At 43.1% G+C, this 14,116-nt stretch overlaps 1 protein-coding gene across 4 annotated transcripts in view; it reads right to left on the bottom strand.

The window, feature by feature from the left end:
• Positions 1 to 14,116, bottom strand: part of TTC39C (tetratricopeptide repeat domain 39C) — an 87,737-nt gene that overhangs the window by 2,534 nt on the left and 71,087 nt on the right. For all 4 annotated transcript variants that reach the window (XM_057504104.1, XM_036905727.2, XM_057504105.1 and 1 more), the window contains 5 exons: positions 13,172 to 13,265; positions 10,503 to 10,610; positions 6,201 to 6,310; positions 5,036 to 5,159; positions 827 to 924 (listed from right to left, as the gene is read on the bottom strand). In XM_057504104.1, coding sequence (XP_057360087.1) covers positions 827 to 924; positions 5,036 to 5,159; positions 6,201 to 6,310; positions 10,503 to 10,610; positions 13,172 to 13,265 — 534 coding nt within the window. The remainder of the gene's footprint in view (positions 1 to 826; positions 925 to 5,035; positions 5,160 to 6,200; positions 6,311 to 10,502; positions 10,611 to 13,171; positions 13,266 to 14,116) is intronic.

The raw sequence follows: 14,116 nt of genomic DNA, 5'->3' as shown, positions 1-14,116 counted from the left end.
CCCATCACCCGTCAGCCCTATATGTGCTGCGTATTTCTCCAATTGACACAAGCCTCTACTGACTTTATTGCTGAGAACATCTTTATCTGCATCTCCAAGTCTGAACATCCCATCTTAATATTCAAAACAGAAAGCACACACACCAAGAACCATCTCTTGACATGTGTCTTGACTGTATCTTGCTGATATTCAAGCATATGACCTAAGCCATTCTAGAGCTCTGCAATAACTACTACAATCCCACACTGAAAAATTATCTTACACTTATAATACAAGTACACCAACACTCTAGGATTTAAAAGCCAAAGGCTCCTATTATTGTACATGAACTCTTCCAAAAAGTAATCAAATACTGGGATAAACTTCAAAAAAAACCAACTGTCCTTTTAAACTAACAACTTTCTCGACCTCACCACCCATTCTGCATCAGTGATCTGCAGATACAGAGGCAGGAAAAGTGAACTCACTGGGACACCTGGTCACTTTTGTACTTGTTTAACTGCGAGGCTTCACTTTGCTCCATCAAAGTAGTCTCCATCCTCACTCCCTTCTCCTACAGTTTGGACTTCATCTTTGGTAAATAGCTAATGCCAGAAAAGAGGCCTATGTGTAATGTATTCTAGCCACCTTAAGTCAGGTTAGAACCTGGGGCATGCCATCATCAGCTTCTAGCATCTGCGAAGGTGACATGAGCCAAATAAAAAGGATAAAGGTCCCACTGCTGATCTGCCTGTTTAATGCTTTTTCCTTGTTCTCATTCACAAGCACATACATAGGTCTTCACAGTTTACTTTCTTCAGCCACAACAAAAGCATTAACAGTTTACCTGAATGGCATCTTCTGAGTTTCCTAGACATTTGTGTATGGCGCCAAGAAGCAAATACTTTAATCCAACAACAGATGAATCATCCACTTCATGGCAAGCTTAAAGAGAAGTGAAAACAGCAGGAAGGAAACATATGTACTTAATTCCTTAAATGTCATCAAGAGGTAAGTACTTTACTGTCGAGTGACTTACTCAGTTCAAGAGTCTGCCCTCTCAGACAATCCCCCTTCCTCATCCGCCAGTGAATGTCCTTAGTCAAGGAAAAGCAACCATCTCAAACTTCAAAGCACCAAGACTCAAAATTACATCATATTGTTAAGAAGCCAGTCTGAAAAGGCTATGTGCTGTATGATTTTCCATGACATTTTGGAAAAGGCAAAGTATGGAGGCAGGAAAAGGATCAATAGTTGTTGGAGGTCTGGAAGGAGGGATGAACAGGTGGAACAAAGAGGTTTTTTTTAGGGCAGTGAAACTGTGTGATACTCTCTGTAAGAGTGGATACATATCATTGCACATTTGTCAAATCCCATCAACGTACAAAGCAAAGGATGAACCCTAATGTAAAACTATGGATTTTGGGTGGTAATGATGGGTCAGCATTGATTCATCAGCTCCAACAAACAAACGTACCATCCTGCTGGGGCTGCTGATGGCTGGGGAGGCTGTGTGTATGGAGGTGGAGGAGTAGGTATGTGGGAACTCTGTACTTTCTGTTCAATTTTGCTGTGAACCTAAAACTCCTCTAAAAAATAAAGTCTAGTCAAATATTTTTATTCACGTATTAATTTCATAAACCATGCTGCATGTTTGCACAAGGCAATGCACGAGTCACTGAGAAAGGATCAGACCTGATCCCACTTCAAAGAGCTTACCTGGAGGGGCAAGTGCATGTGCTGGAAGAGGTCATACAAGTTTTCTAAGGAAATGAAAAGGTGGTAATTGGAAAGAGTGAGGCTAACAGAGGAAATGAAATAATTATTTCTATGGGCCAAGAAAGACACTGAGATTTGATAAGATTTTAAAAGTAGACACATACATACATATATACATACATATGCCACATACACAAATTTCTATGTATGGATGTATATTTATATATATATATATATAAACACATATATAAAATGCTCAAAGTTCCAGAACAAGTAATTGGAAGGAACTGGAAGAGGTGAGCAGAGCAGCAAGAAGGCAATGTGAAAAGCAAGAGTCTGAGCCTACAGGAGCTGGAGTTGCCTCAAAAAGCTAAGCTCTGATCTCCTCTACATAAAAAGAATCCCAAAGATCTTAAGGCAACAGTGCTAAGGGGAATGCAGTTCACATGCCCGTTCATTCATTCAATATTTACTGAGAACCTACTGTGTGCTAGGTGCTTGGAACAGAGCAGTGACAAAACCAAAAAATCCTGCCTCTAAGAATGAATATTTAGTGGAGGAGAGATATGATATAAAAGACAAACAGGTAAAATATGGATATTAAGGAAGTGTAAATGCTAAGGTAAAAAACAAAGCCAGGGTGGGGTGGGCGGTATGCATGTGAGCCAGAAAAGTACTGAAAAGGTCACACTTGAGTAAAGACTTGAAGGAAGAGAGTGAGGGAGCCCTGGGGATGATGGGAAGGGCACCTGCAGGCAGAAAGAAGAGCAAGTGCAAGGGCACTGAGGCCAGCACCTGCCTGGAGCTCAAGGACAGTGAGTTGGAGTGTGGCTGGAGCCTGGTGAACAAAGGGGAAGGGCAGTGGGAGACAATGGCCTTGGAGGGGGTGGCGTACCAATGCAGCACATTGCCGGCCACCAAATGGACTTAGGCTTCCACTTTAAATGAGATGGGACCAGAGAGCTGCAAAATGACAAGACAGGACTTAGTTTAGTAGGAACCCTCTGGTGCTGTGCTGGGAACACACAGCAACACCTCTAAGATGCACAGTAAGAATGCAGTGGACAGGTGAGGCTGACTGGGTAGGGGAAGGGCTATGACCAAATCCACAAGGCAGGCATGTAAGAAGCCAACCAGCTCACTGATGAAGAGGCTTACAGATGGGGACAGATTAGCAGAGGGCACAAAGCTACAGGAACTTGATGGAAAGGGTTTCATTAATGTACATAATTACTGCACCACTACCAGTTTTTCCTGGAACTTAACTATTTCTCTACAAAGACCTTCACTGTTCTCTGAAGAATCCATTCAGATTACTAAGTAACGCTGAGGAATGACAGAATCTAATTAATAGATCTCCAAACTGGGGTAATTTTTAACAAAGATATTAAAGAATTGATTACTCCAGAGCCTGCCTCCTCCTTCATGACCACATTGTTATTTTGATACCTGGAATCTTTAGTCACATTAAGTGCCTGTCAGTTACTGCCTATTTTACAATTTCATTTGTGTTTGAATGACCCTGCATTTGTGCATTAAAAAGAATACTTAAAATTCTTCACTGTTCCACTGAATTAGGCACTGGTAGATATTCCAGACTTGCATCAGCAGTAGGGGTGGCTTCAACACTATGCATGTCCTCTTTCAAGGGACACAGCAGGACTTGGGGCTTCCCTTCAAGTCCCTCAGGAGGTTACAAAGTTACACCTGCTCCAGTTACAGGGCCTCTGCACCCAGCTTCTTTTGGAGTCGCATTACTTCCATTCCCGGAATATCAACACTGACAAAAGTTTTGCCCTTTGAGGGTTGACCTTCTGGGGGCAGGGGTGATAAACAAAACTGCAAGGATGTCTGATGATAAAGTTATGTGATTTGATGACTATATTTGATCCAAAACAAGTGTGAGTGCAGTGAAACCTGACAAATTACCTCAGTGATTAACAAGCTATTTTTAATAAGTCCAAAATATTAATATGAAATCTCTTTTGAAAAAGGGCAGCATGCATGTGAATAGGAATACATTTCCAAAAGTAATTACTTTCTATAAAACCATCTTTGGGGATGTATGTGCTTTTATTGTAACACAGCAGCTCATTTTGTAATTGTACTTCTAGTTACAGGATTTAAGTATCCTCATTCTCCCAGGAAGACGTGTAGGATAGCTTAAAGCTTTGTCCCAACAGCAGCATTAACATTCACTCCTCTAGGGGCCGGGCAAGTCACCTACCTGTTCTGAGTCTCAGTTTATAAAATGGGTATGATTATATTGTCTTCTTTTCCCACTGCCCTGCACTGTCACACACAGCAAACTAAATAATTTGCCAGACTATATGAAATGTCATTCAAATATCTGCCATGAAACCTTTAGGAGAAATGTTACAACATTTGTTGATCAATAAAGCTTTATTTTACTTAAAGGTTTAGTTTATTCTCCCCATGAACTTTTCCTACAGCTATACTAAAAAATGACTTCATGCAGATTATACTGCCATGCCTATGTCCTATGGTTTTTTAAATATATGAATAAAAAATGTAGGTTTCTAGCTATGTTCCTGATATTTTATCAAGGGAAACGAGCATGTAATGTCCACACAAAAGGCTAGCACCCTTATGTTTGTAGCTTCTTTACTTCCAATAGCTGAAAATCCAGAAATGAACCAAATGTCCATTAATAGGAGAATGAACAAATTGTGGTGTAGACAGAGTCTCATACAGTGAGAGTCACTCGGTAAGTAAAAACTGTGCTGATGCAGCTACAGCTCTGACCCATCTCGCAGGCTATGCTGAGCAGAGGAAGCCAAGCACCAAAGTGACAAATTTACACACTGCCTGACTCCATGTACTTGAAGTTCAAGGACAGGCAGAAGTAATCACTGGCGACAGCAATCTGAACAGTGTAAGTGGTTGCCTGGGGGTGGGGAGCGGCTGAGAAGGGCACCAGGGAAATTTCAGGAGTAGTGGAAATGTTCTGGACCTTGATTGTGGTGGCAGGTGCCATGGTGCATACATGAATCTAAATCACTGAACTGTATACTTAATAACTGCATTTTAATGAAAGTGAATCAAATCTATATGAAAAGGGCTTTCACTGGGGAAAAAAATGCATGCTGAGAGTAGCCCCATGGCTACAGGATGAACAACACCATTCACCATCAGCGCGCATGGCCACTGGCTGCTATCGATGCCAGTGCGCCTGTCCACATGAGTGTCAGCACCTGGGCGACCAGATTTTCTTAATCACTATGCCATTTATCCAAGAATGACAGATTTGTTCTCTCTGAGTCAGACAGTATTAACAAGAAACTGCAGAAATAAGCCAATGAGGTTTTTTTTTTACCTTGACTCATCTTCTGTAGGTTGGGGAAGGAACAGTTTGGGAGGGCTTTCCACAAGTACAGCACTTCAATGGATGCCAGCACACAGAGCACTTCGGTTGGGGCCTGCTTGCGGAATCGCTCTGCCTACAAGTGATTAGAATGATCAGGCTGCATCTTTAAACACAAATCCAGGTAAAAAATATATATACTTTGGAGATATTTAAAAGTGCACAGTTCATATTCGATGTGACTGACCCCTTCTTACAAAGCTAAAAGTGAAAATTTCTCTCTAAAAAAATTCTTGGTTTCTAATTTTTAATATATTGGTAGATCTGCCTTTCACTCATCATTCAAGTCAATTTACTATCAAGATACAGAGTATATTCTAAAAGCTTGGGGATGAAACTAGATTCATTGCAGTTTAAATGAAAGGAATTCATAAAAAGCTGGGTGGCAAATAATGGATTTACATGGAGGATATACTACTGGATGCTTTTTAGTTTTATAGACTTAAAAATTTTCTACTTAGTCCCACAGCTCTCAGTGGCATTCCACATTACATTCTGGTTTATACTGCAGCAGTCATTAAATGCTCATTCAACAAAAACTTGTAAAACTAAAATCATGGAAAATTCATAGTATGATAAGTTGTCTGTAACCCACAGTAATTCAGTTAAATTTTATTCTAAAAAGTGTAGAATACATTAGGGACTTTTGTCCCTACAGTCCTGGGCCTGCCTTTCCACTGGTAAACTTCATTCACATTTTTGTTTTTATTAGGTCAAAATGTGACCCATTCACTGTATTGAGTTTGTATCTCTTGCCTAAGTTCTGCCAATTTGCCTTCTTCTGAAATGATAACCCTTTAGACATATGCTTTCCCTCTCCAGATACACTCACTAGGTCCACAGGGTCTGTAATCATTCAACAGAAACATCTCATTCAACAGAAACTCATTCAAAGAAACGACAACTGCTTTTACCATGTGTAGCCCAACAAGCACTTTCCATTCAGAGCAGACATATGAGCAACCGGAGTAAATTCTCTCCAGAGCAACAGCTGCATTCATTGTTCATGACAAGTAAGTCACCAGCTATGAATATGATTTCCTAAAGTCTGTTCAAGGAGTGCTGGTAGCAAATGCCTATCATAAATAATACACCAGATCAATGCACTCTAACATACCTTTTTCACTGAGAACTGTTCGATCTGATTGTTTTTCCTTTTGAAGAGTTTCTGGACTTCCTTAAAGACAATCTGTGCCCCATCCACATCACCAGTGGCTCCCTGGCAAACTGTAAGAAACCATGGTTGTAGTCTGTAAGTATTAGAGGGAAAATGCCACAAAGGGATACCTAGGTTGTTAACATTTGGAAAATGTTACCAAGGGAAAATGGGAGCAAATACTCTTAAAGACTGTTATGCAAAGGACTGTACTGTCCTGGCCATCAACATTCGGCTCATTCAACAACTACATCCCAGGTGCTTGGGATCCCAGGGCTTTGTGGGGGCCACACGGGAAGGCCGCCTGCTCTCATTGGGGAAATAGACTTGCATGCACAGAATCCCCAGCTGTTATCACAGTGCATAGCTAGCTGGAGGCCACATGCTCAGAAGATGGAATAAAAAGGAGTCTAGGAAATAACTCTGAGGAGGCACGGCGACCGTGAGAGCTTCACGGTGGAAGGAGGACACGGCTGGGCTCGGAAGAGAAAAGTACTCCTGGAAAAGCACAGAAACAGAAGGGATCCTTTCTCTTTGAAGGGATCACAGAAGCTTTGACAAGCTAGGAGTTGTGCGTTGGAGGATGGTACGATTTTGAAAGTCTGCACACTAGCTTCATTCCGCCCAAGTCCTGGGTGAAGACTTGATCATATGTATACATATGTATATCTGCAGGGGATACATTCTCAGACCCCCAGTGGATGCCCGAAACCACAGATAGTACCACACCCTCTATATACTATGCTTTCTCCTATACAGATGTATCTATGATAAAGTTTAATTTATAAGTTAGGCACAGTAACAGATTAATAAAACAATTATAACAATATACTATAATAAAGTCATGTAAATGTGGTCTCAGTCTCCCTCAAAATATGTTACTGTACTGTGCTCGTGATGATGTGAGATGATAAAGTGTCTACGTGCTGAGATGAAGTGAGGTGCAGGGCGCAGGCACTGTGACCCAGGGTTAGGCTACAAGTGACCTGACAATACATCTCAAGTAGGGTCATCTGCTTGTGCACGATGGTTGGCTGAGTCACTGAAACCATGGAAAGCGTAGGACCACTACACTCCCTTTGCTCCACCTGCTCTCTCCCTTCTCCAGACTTCCTGTCGGCTCAGTCCCACCTCCCTGATGACACTCTGCCAACTACTTTTGTCACTCTCCTGCTGGTTCCCAGGGCTCTGAACTCATGCCTATTATTCTTTACTAGCTGTTGCCTCTGCCATAGGTAGTTTTCAATCCCCAGTTGAAATGCCCATTGATTTACTAATTCCTCCTTTATTCAAGCACTCCTAAAATGAGGTGGTCCTATAATTGCATTCCGGGGCTTGGTCAAGCAGAGCATAGAGCCATGGTGTGTTGGAGGGTGGACATCTATCAGCAGGGCCAAAGCAGCAGAAGCAGTAAGGCCTGGAGAAAACTGAGGACGTCGAGGTGACAGGAAAGGCCAAAGATTTCCACTGGGACAAGCCCGTGCCCAGGACAGGAGGGGCCCTGGTCCAGATGCACGGGTCTGAACCCATCCACAAAGACCTCATGAGTCGCAGTTACAACATTTCAAACCCAGAAGGATGCTCAGGGAGTGTTTTATAAACCACCCCTGTTATGCTACAGATCAGAAGACGCAGAGGTCCAGGAAAATTGAAAGACTTGCCATTAAAAGTTAAGACAGTCACATAGTAAACCAATGAAAAAAAAAAATTTCTGCTGCCTCTAGCTTGCGGTCTTCCTCAGATAACTGATAACATTTTTACAGAATCACATTAATATTAAAAAGAGTGAGTATATAAGAAAGAGAGCATGTGCATGCACACACATGCCCACACAAGTCATAAACTGCAACATTATCAGTAGCCGAACCAAACTTGAAGTTCTAAAACACTAATACCTCAGCTCCTGGGAAGAGCCACCATTTACTGCCTTACTATAGAATTACAGGCAATTGCTTTAAGATGTTTGAAAGCATGAGCGTCTCTTAATTTATCCTAAATTGAAGACTTCAATGGAACTTAGAAGGCTTAACTTCCATTAAATTTACACCCCCCCCCATAAGTGATATTCTAATCTTTTTTGGTACTTTTAGTTTTTACCTAATTTTAAACTTTTAGAAAATTTGCAAGAATAGTACAAAGATAAGATCCAGTATGCCTGCTTCAGTGCAGCATTACTCACAGTAGCCAAAAGGTGGAAGCAACCTAAATGTCCACTGACAAATAAATGGATATACAAAATGTGGTCTATACTCATGATGGAGTATTATTCAGCCTTAAAAATGCATGGAATTCTGGCACCTACTACAGCATGGATGAACCTTGAAGACATTATGCTGAGTGAAATAAACCAGTCACAAAAGACAAATACTGTATGATTCTACTTATACAAGGTACCCAGAATAAATTTATAGAGACAGAAAGTAGAATGGTGGTTGCGAGGGGCTGAGGAGAGGTGGAATGGAGAACTATGGTTTAATGGGCACAGAGTTTCAGGTTTTGGGATTATAAAGTTCTGGAGAATAGTGATGATGGCCGCATAACAATGTGAATGTATTTAATGTCTCTGAGCTATGCACTTAAAAAAATGGCTAAGGTGGTAACTCTATGATACATATATTTTATCATAATTAAAAGAAAAAGTACAAGGATCTAAGCCCCCAGTGGCAGTGTCTGGCCCCTGAAGGCCCATCCTCTCAGCTCTTTCTGCCAACAGGTACCTATCTCAGGGCCAACTCAGAGGGCAGCTCGCAGGAGATGCCTGCTCTGGTAGCCTGTGGGGTGAGCGGTCCCTTCCCCGTGTACTCTGCAGTGCAGCTGTTCACACTTACCATCTGCACAGAATCTCCTGGCAGAGGCAGAGATAAGAGTCTTTCATGCTTTATCATGCTATACCATCTGACTGGTATAATCCTGGAATTTCCAATATTTGAAGAATAAATGTTCCTCTTTACAGCCACCCTATACATTCATTTCTTCATGTTCTACGCTCAACAAAGATTTAAAAAGCAGCTGTCCACATTGGCCATGACCCAAATACACCTTAAGGACCACTGCGTGGTCATGCAGGCCTCTCTTTTTGGTTCATGCACTCTCAACGTGTTGGGCACACTGAGGCTACTCAATAGATAGCTTCTACTTTCATCTGAGATGCCTGAGAATTCTTTGAAACAGCGCAAAGCGTGAGACACAGTATGCTAACCTATACTGAAAACAGTTCTATTCAAACATCAGCTACAGAGCCATACAAGAACCGATGCCCTGGGGGGACTGCATTAGGGAGTATAAGGGGTATAAAGGGATCTCATACTCATTCGGAATGGCCTGCAGTTTTAGAACATCTAGGATGTACATATTGACCAGTTAATTCTACCTTTTTTAAAATAGATCAGCGAAGGGAATGGAATGACAGGAGATGTTCTGTTAAATCCAAATATTCAGACAAATAAGGAGATATTTAAAATAATGTCTGGCTTAATCTTGAGTTTTAAGTAAGAGAATCAGTTATATGGCTGTATAAGGAGAATTGATCACTAGCAGCACAAAGTGTACAGTTCCGGCCGGTACAGTCTTGCATCACAGAAGCACTTTACAGGGCTCGGCGCAGTTGGCCCTTTTACCCACCAGGTGGCAGCATGTCCTTACGCCTCATACAAGGACAAGAAGGCTATGCGCACACATGCCTAGCAGAAGTAACAGGTGTTCCCACGGTAACAATATGCGGAGTTGCAATACCTTGTGCCTCTGAACTATGCACTTAAAAATGGCTAAGATGGTAACTCTCAACACATCATTGGTGTTAACAGGAAAAAACAAGGTTGGAGCCAATGCTCAAAATCTATGCAACTTTGTAGCCTGGGCAACTAAAAACCTCAACAGAAGTATTAACACCATTTAAAAGACATGTTAAATTAATAAAAATTATTTCAATTCCTAAGAAGAATACAGTACAGAAAGTAAAGGCTAGGGGTAAGGGGGTACGGGTAGGCTGAAGCTGCTTCGCGCAAAATGCACAGAAACAGGGAGAATGTCGTGATAAGCATTTCCAAGACCGAGCATGTGACCAAAGCAGCCCAAGCGGCGCTCTGGGCAAGGGGCACGGTGCCTGTACGGAAGTGCTGTGTCGGCTGCGTCGGGGACGCTCGACTGGGCTCTTTACTGGTAGCATAAGGCACTGACATACTGGGCAAACCGAGGAAGAAGAACACTTCTGCGTCCTCCTGCCAAGGCATGTGAGCCAATGCAAGGTGGGGCCTCTCTACTCACCCCCAGTTAAGTAGGCGTAATAGCACTGGGACCACCGGGACTCGTTTTTCAGCCTCTCAAAGGAATCAAAGGCATCCTTGAAGTTCAGCTCTATCATGCTGCACCAACCTATGAAAGAAACATTTTTAGTACAACGGCCCTCAAGTAGTGATTTATATCCCATCTTGACGTGACAAATCTCTGGTACTGCTATTTTTCGTGGTGTTGTATTTTTATCACCTGAAAATTTAAACAATTATCTTTTCTCTCTTAAATATTTTCAATATGATTCTGAGTAAGACTAGGCACTTGTGACTTCAACGGATTACACAGTACAGAAGAGGGACATAAATGTTTCTGTGAAAACGCTCCCATGTGCCTCCCAGCTGAGGTTACCCGGGCCCGGCATTGCTTCTCCCAGAGCAGGTACAGACTGAAAAGCAGCAATACCCTTAGACGACATACACGGTGACCACTGTAGACACTCTGAAAGCACGTGCCTGCTAACGATTACTAGTAATTCTCAAATCTTTATGAGAAGGAAAGAGAAGCCAGTCAGACGTTAAGTATGAGCCCACCCTCCATCCACAGGTTGGTAGTGGAGCTGAGAAAGGACCCATCTTTCCTGGATCAAAACACCATTAGACTGACATTCAGGTCAGGAGGCACAGAAATGAAAATGCAAGGAATTCTGTACCCATTGTTACAACAGTATTTCCCCTGCCCGCCCCCATCCACTGAGCCCCTGCAGTGCCAAGCCTGTGCTGGGCATGTGACGACATGCGCTCTAATCCTACCAGGGTCTTGCAAAGGTGGCAGACGGCGTCCTCATTTTGCAAGGAGAAAAACAAAGGCATGCAGGGGTTTTGTAATGTGGCCAAGGCCACAAGGCTAATAAGAGGGGAGAACCGAGGATCAAGGCCATTGTGCCTTTCCGTCCACAATAACAGCCTCCAGAAAACACAGTTCCAGTACCAGATGTACAGTGAGGTAGCTGTGCCATCTTGGACCTGCTATTTGAACTGTGGTGATAAGAGGCACTCACACTTCTGGAAAATTCAGTGTCAAATTCTATGGGATAGGATATGAGGTTGACATATTTTAGAGTAAAAATTGGAGCTAATTATTTCTGTCCTATAATAGATGTCAAGGTAAGATTTGAATTGAATGCAAAATAGAGGTGGGAGGTGGTCTGGACCTAAGAGGCCTGAGTTATAATTTTGCTACTCCCCCACCTCCCCCAAGCCCCCAACCAAGTTAGCACTCCTAAGGCCTTAGCATTAGGTTCGATGGTTTCTAAGCTTCCTTCAGCTCTCACTGTCTGCACTGCCCCAGATCTTGAAACGGAGTACCAAAAAAGGCCACCACAATCATTTTGCAACACATACATAAGTCAAATCATTATGTTGTACATAGTCCTGCCATGTTATATGTCAGTAATATCTTCTTAAAAATGGAAGGAAAAAAAAGTATTAAGAAAAATACGGCCATCAAAGCCAAGCCTTTTAATTCAAGTTCTTTGAAACACATTCCATTCTACACCACGGCTACTAAACACAGCTCCAGCACAGTTCAGGTCACATCAAAATACACTTTCCACCGGGTTATACCTCCCCTCCCCTCCCTGAACCACAGCAGATATTTAAAACATAATTCTATTTATCGGGCAGTTCACAATCTTTCGGTTTGTACTTTTCGGTGAAACGGTTCAGGACTGCACAGCAGGCGAGCACCTGAGGGTCCGGCCTGATGGCTGCCAAGTGCCCCCTCAGCACTCACCGACTCTCCCACAGTCTCTGCACTGCTGAGCCCTGGTTTCCCTGGATTCCCCCACTTCCTCTCGTGTCTCCTGTCTCTGCCCCTTATGTCTTCCCCGTGCACTGTATGATGCAACCAGTAGGGCTGATGCTCTAGAAAACAAGAACCTTTTACTGAAATTTGCTGTTGCTGTTTCCAGCAGAGCTGTGTTTACTCTCACCTGACGAGCAACTGTTACATTAAAGGGTCATGTTGTTGCTCAGGGAACGGGACAGGAGAATGTCAGGGCAGTAGGCACAAAACTCACAGAGCAACGACTCTGGGGAAGGAGAGGGGGCAATCTCAAGCAAAAACATACTCCCAAGTCTGTTTATATATTTATCTCCAGGAGGGGAGAAGCAGAGGGAAGCCACTAACGAGTGTGACAGGCTTTCTGTGTGGCAGGCACCGTGCCTGACGCTCACTGCTGAAATTTCATCTCAACCTCCCAACTGCTACACGAGCAGGTGCCTTAATGCTACCGGCAACTCTTGAGAATTTACACATCTCATTCCAAGTCTCCAGGTACTTGGTAGAAGAGCTGGACTTGGAATATCCCATCCATGTCTTCCTTCTCAGGTAAACATTGTGGGAGGGAGAAATACTTTTGAATTCTAATGTGCATTTCAGTAAGGTATTTAGACAAATGGCTTTTAGTCCATTTATTTAGCATTACTTATTATTCTAAAAATCAAAATGTTATAAAGAACAAATTATAAAGATTAAGAATCACTGAGGTAAGTGTCATACTTGTGCTATGACAACAAAGTCCTATTACTACAAAAGGCAGCAGGCGCATCACAAAGATACAAACTGAACAGCATTAATACTGAAGTGCCAGGAACACACCAATATGTGCAGGACAAGATGCTAGACACACATTTCATATTTACCGATTTCATACAGACAGACATGCTGGATTTCTCTCTGATCTACTGCAAGTTCCAAAGCAGTATGGAAGGAAGTCAAGGCACTGTTGATTTGACACTAAGGAGAAAATGAAAACAGAATACAGGTTACGATCTGTCATTACTGTTACAGTCATCGTCACTCCAGAGAGTTTTTTCCCTGGGAGCTGTTTTTAACTGATTAAGCAGCATGGAAATGGGTGATTTTAAAGGTGTCCAGGCCACATCTTCTGGCCTCAGCTGAGAGATAAACCTATGCCCTGGGCACTTCTCTGCTCAGGCAGCTTCCAACTGTGAGGACCTGGCTCACACCCAGCTTCGGACTCCTCTTCAGACTTGTACTTCAGCACCTGCTGTGTAACAACTGTTTACCAATCCAGCTTCCTGTTACCAGGAAAGTTCTCCAAGGACAGGGACTGTCTCAGCCCCCTGTGCACAGCCACCAGGGCTGGAAGGACTTGGACAGTACTGGGCCACGGGGAGCTCTCCGTCAGCCCGGCCAGCCTCCCACCCCTCCTGGATCTGCTCGCCTTCTCCCCTCCAGTCAGCAACTTGAGCCCACACCCCAGATGCTGCTGACCATCACATTTCCCCTCCCAACACTCTGGGGATCTTCTGAGGACTGAGACTACGTGTCTGACTTCCGCATGTGTCTAGCAGTGTCCAGAACCCCACAGATTCTCCCAGGGCTGCTCTACTTCTGCATGGCTAAATACATTTAGTGTTCCTTCTATTAATGGTCCCCTTCAAAAGTCTGCCTCCCCAATGCCACAGGTACCTGAAAAGCATCACCTGGCACAAAAGGTTCAGATTAAACCTCCAATGCCACAACGGGGGTGTGGTTATATGTATCAGTAAGAAATCCATCCTGGAAGCACCAAAGTGCAGGCATAGCCTGCTCGCAATGATGCCAGGAGCACTCCCTGCTCC

Source organism: Manis pentadactyla, chromosome 6, assembly GCF_030020395.1.
Source record: "Manis pentadactyla isolate mManPen7 chromosome 6, mManPen7.hap1, whole genome shotgun sequence".
In the NCBI taxonomy this organism is placed as follows: Eukaryota; Metazoa; Chordata; class Mammalia; order Pholidota; family Manidae; genus Manis; species Manis pentadactyla.
The sequence above is the reverse complement of the archived record's forward strand: the minus strand, read 5'-3'. Positions and strand labels throughout refer to the sequence as shown.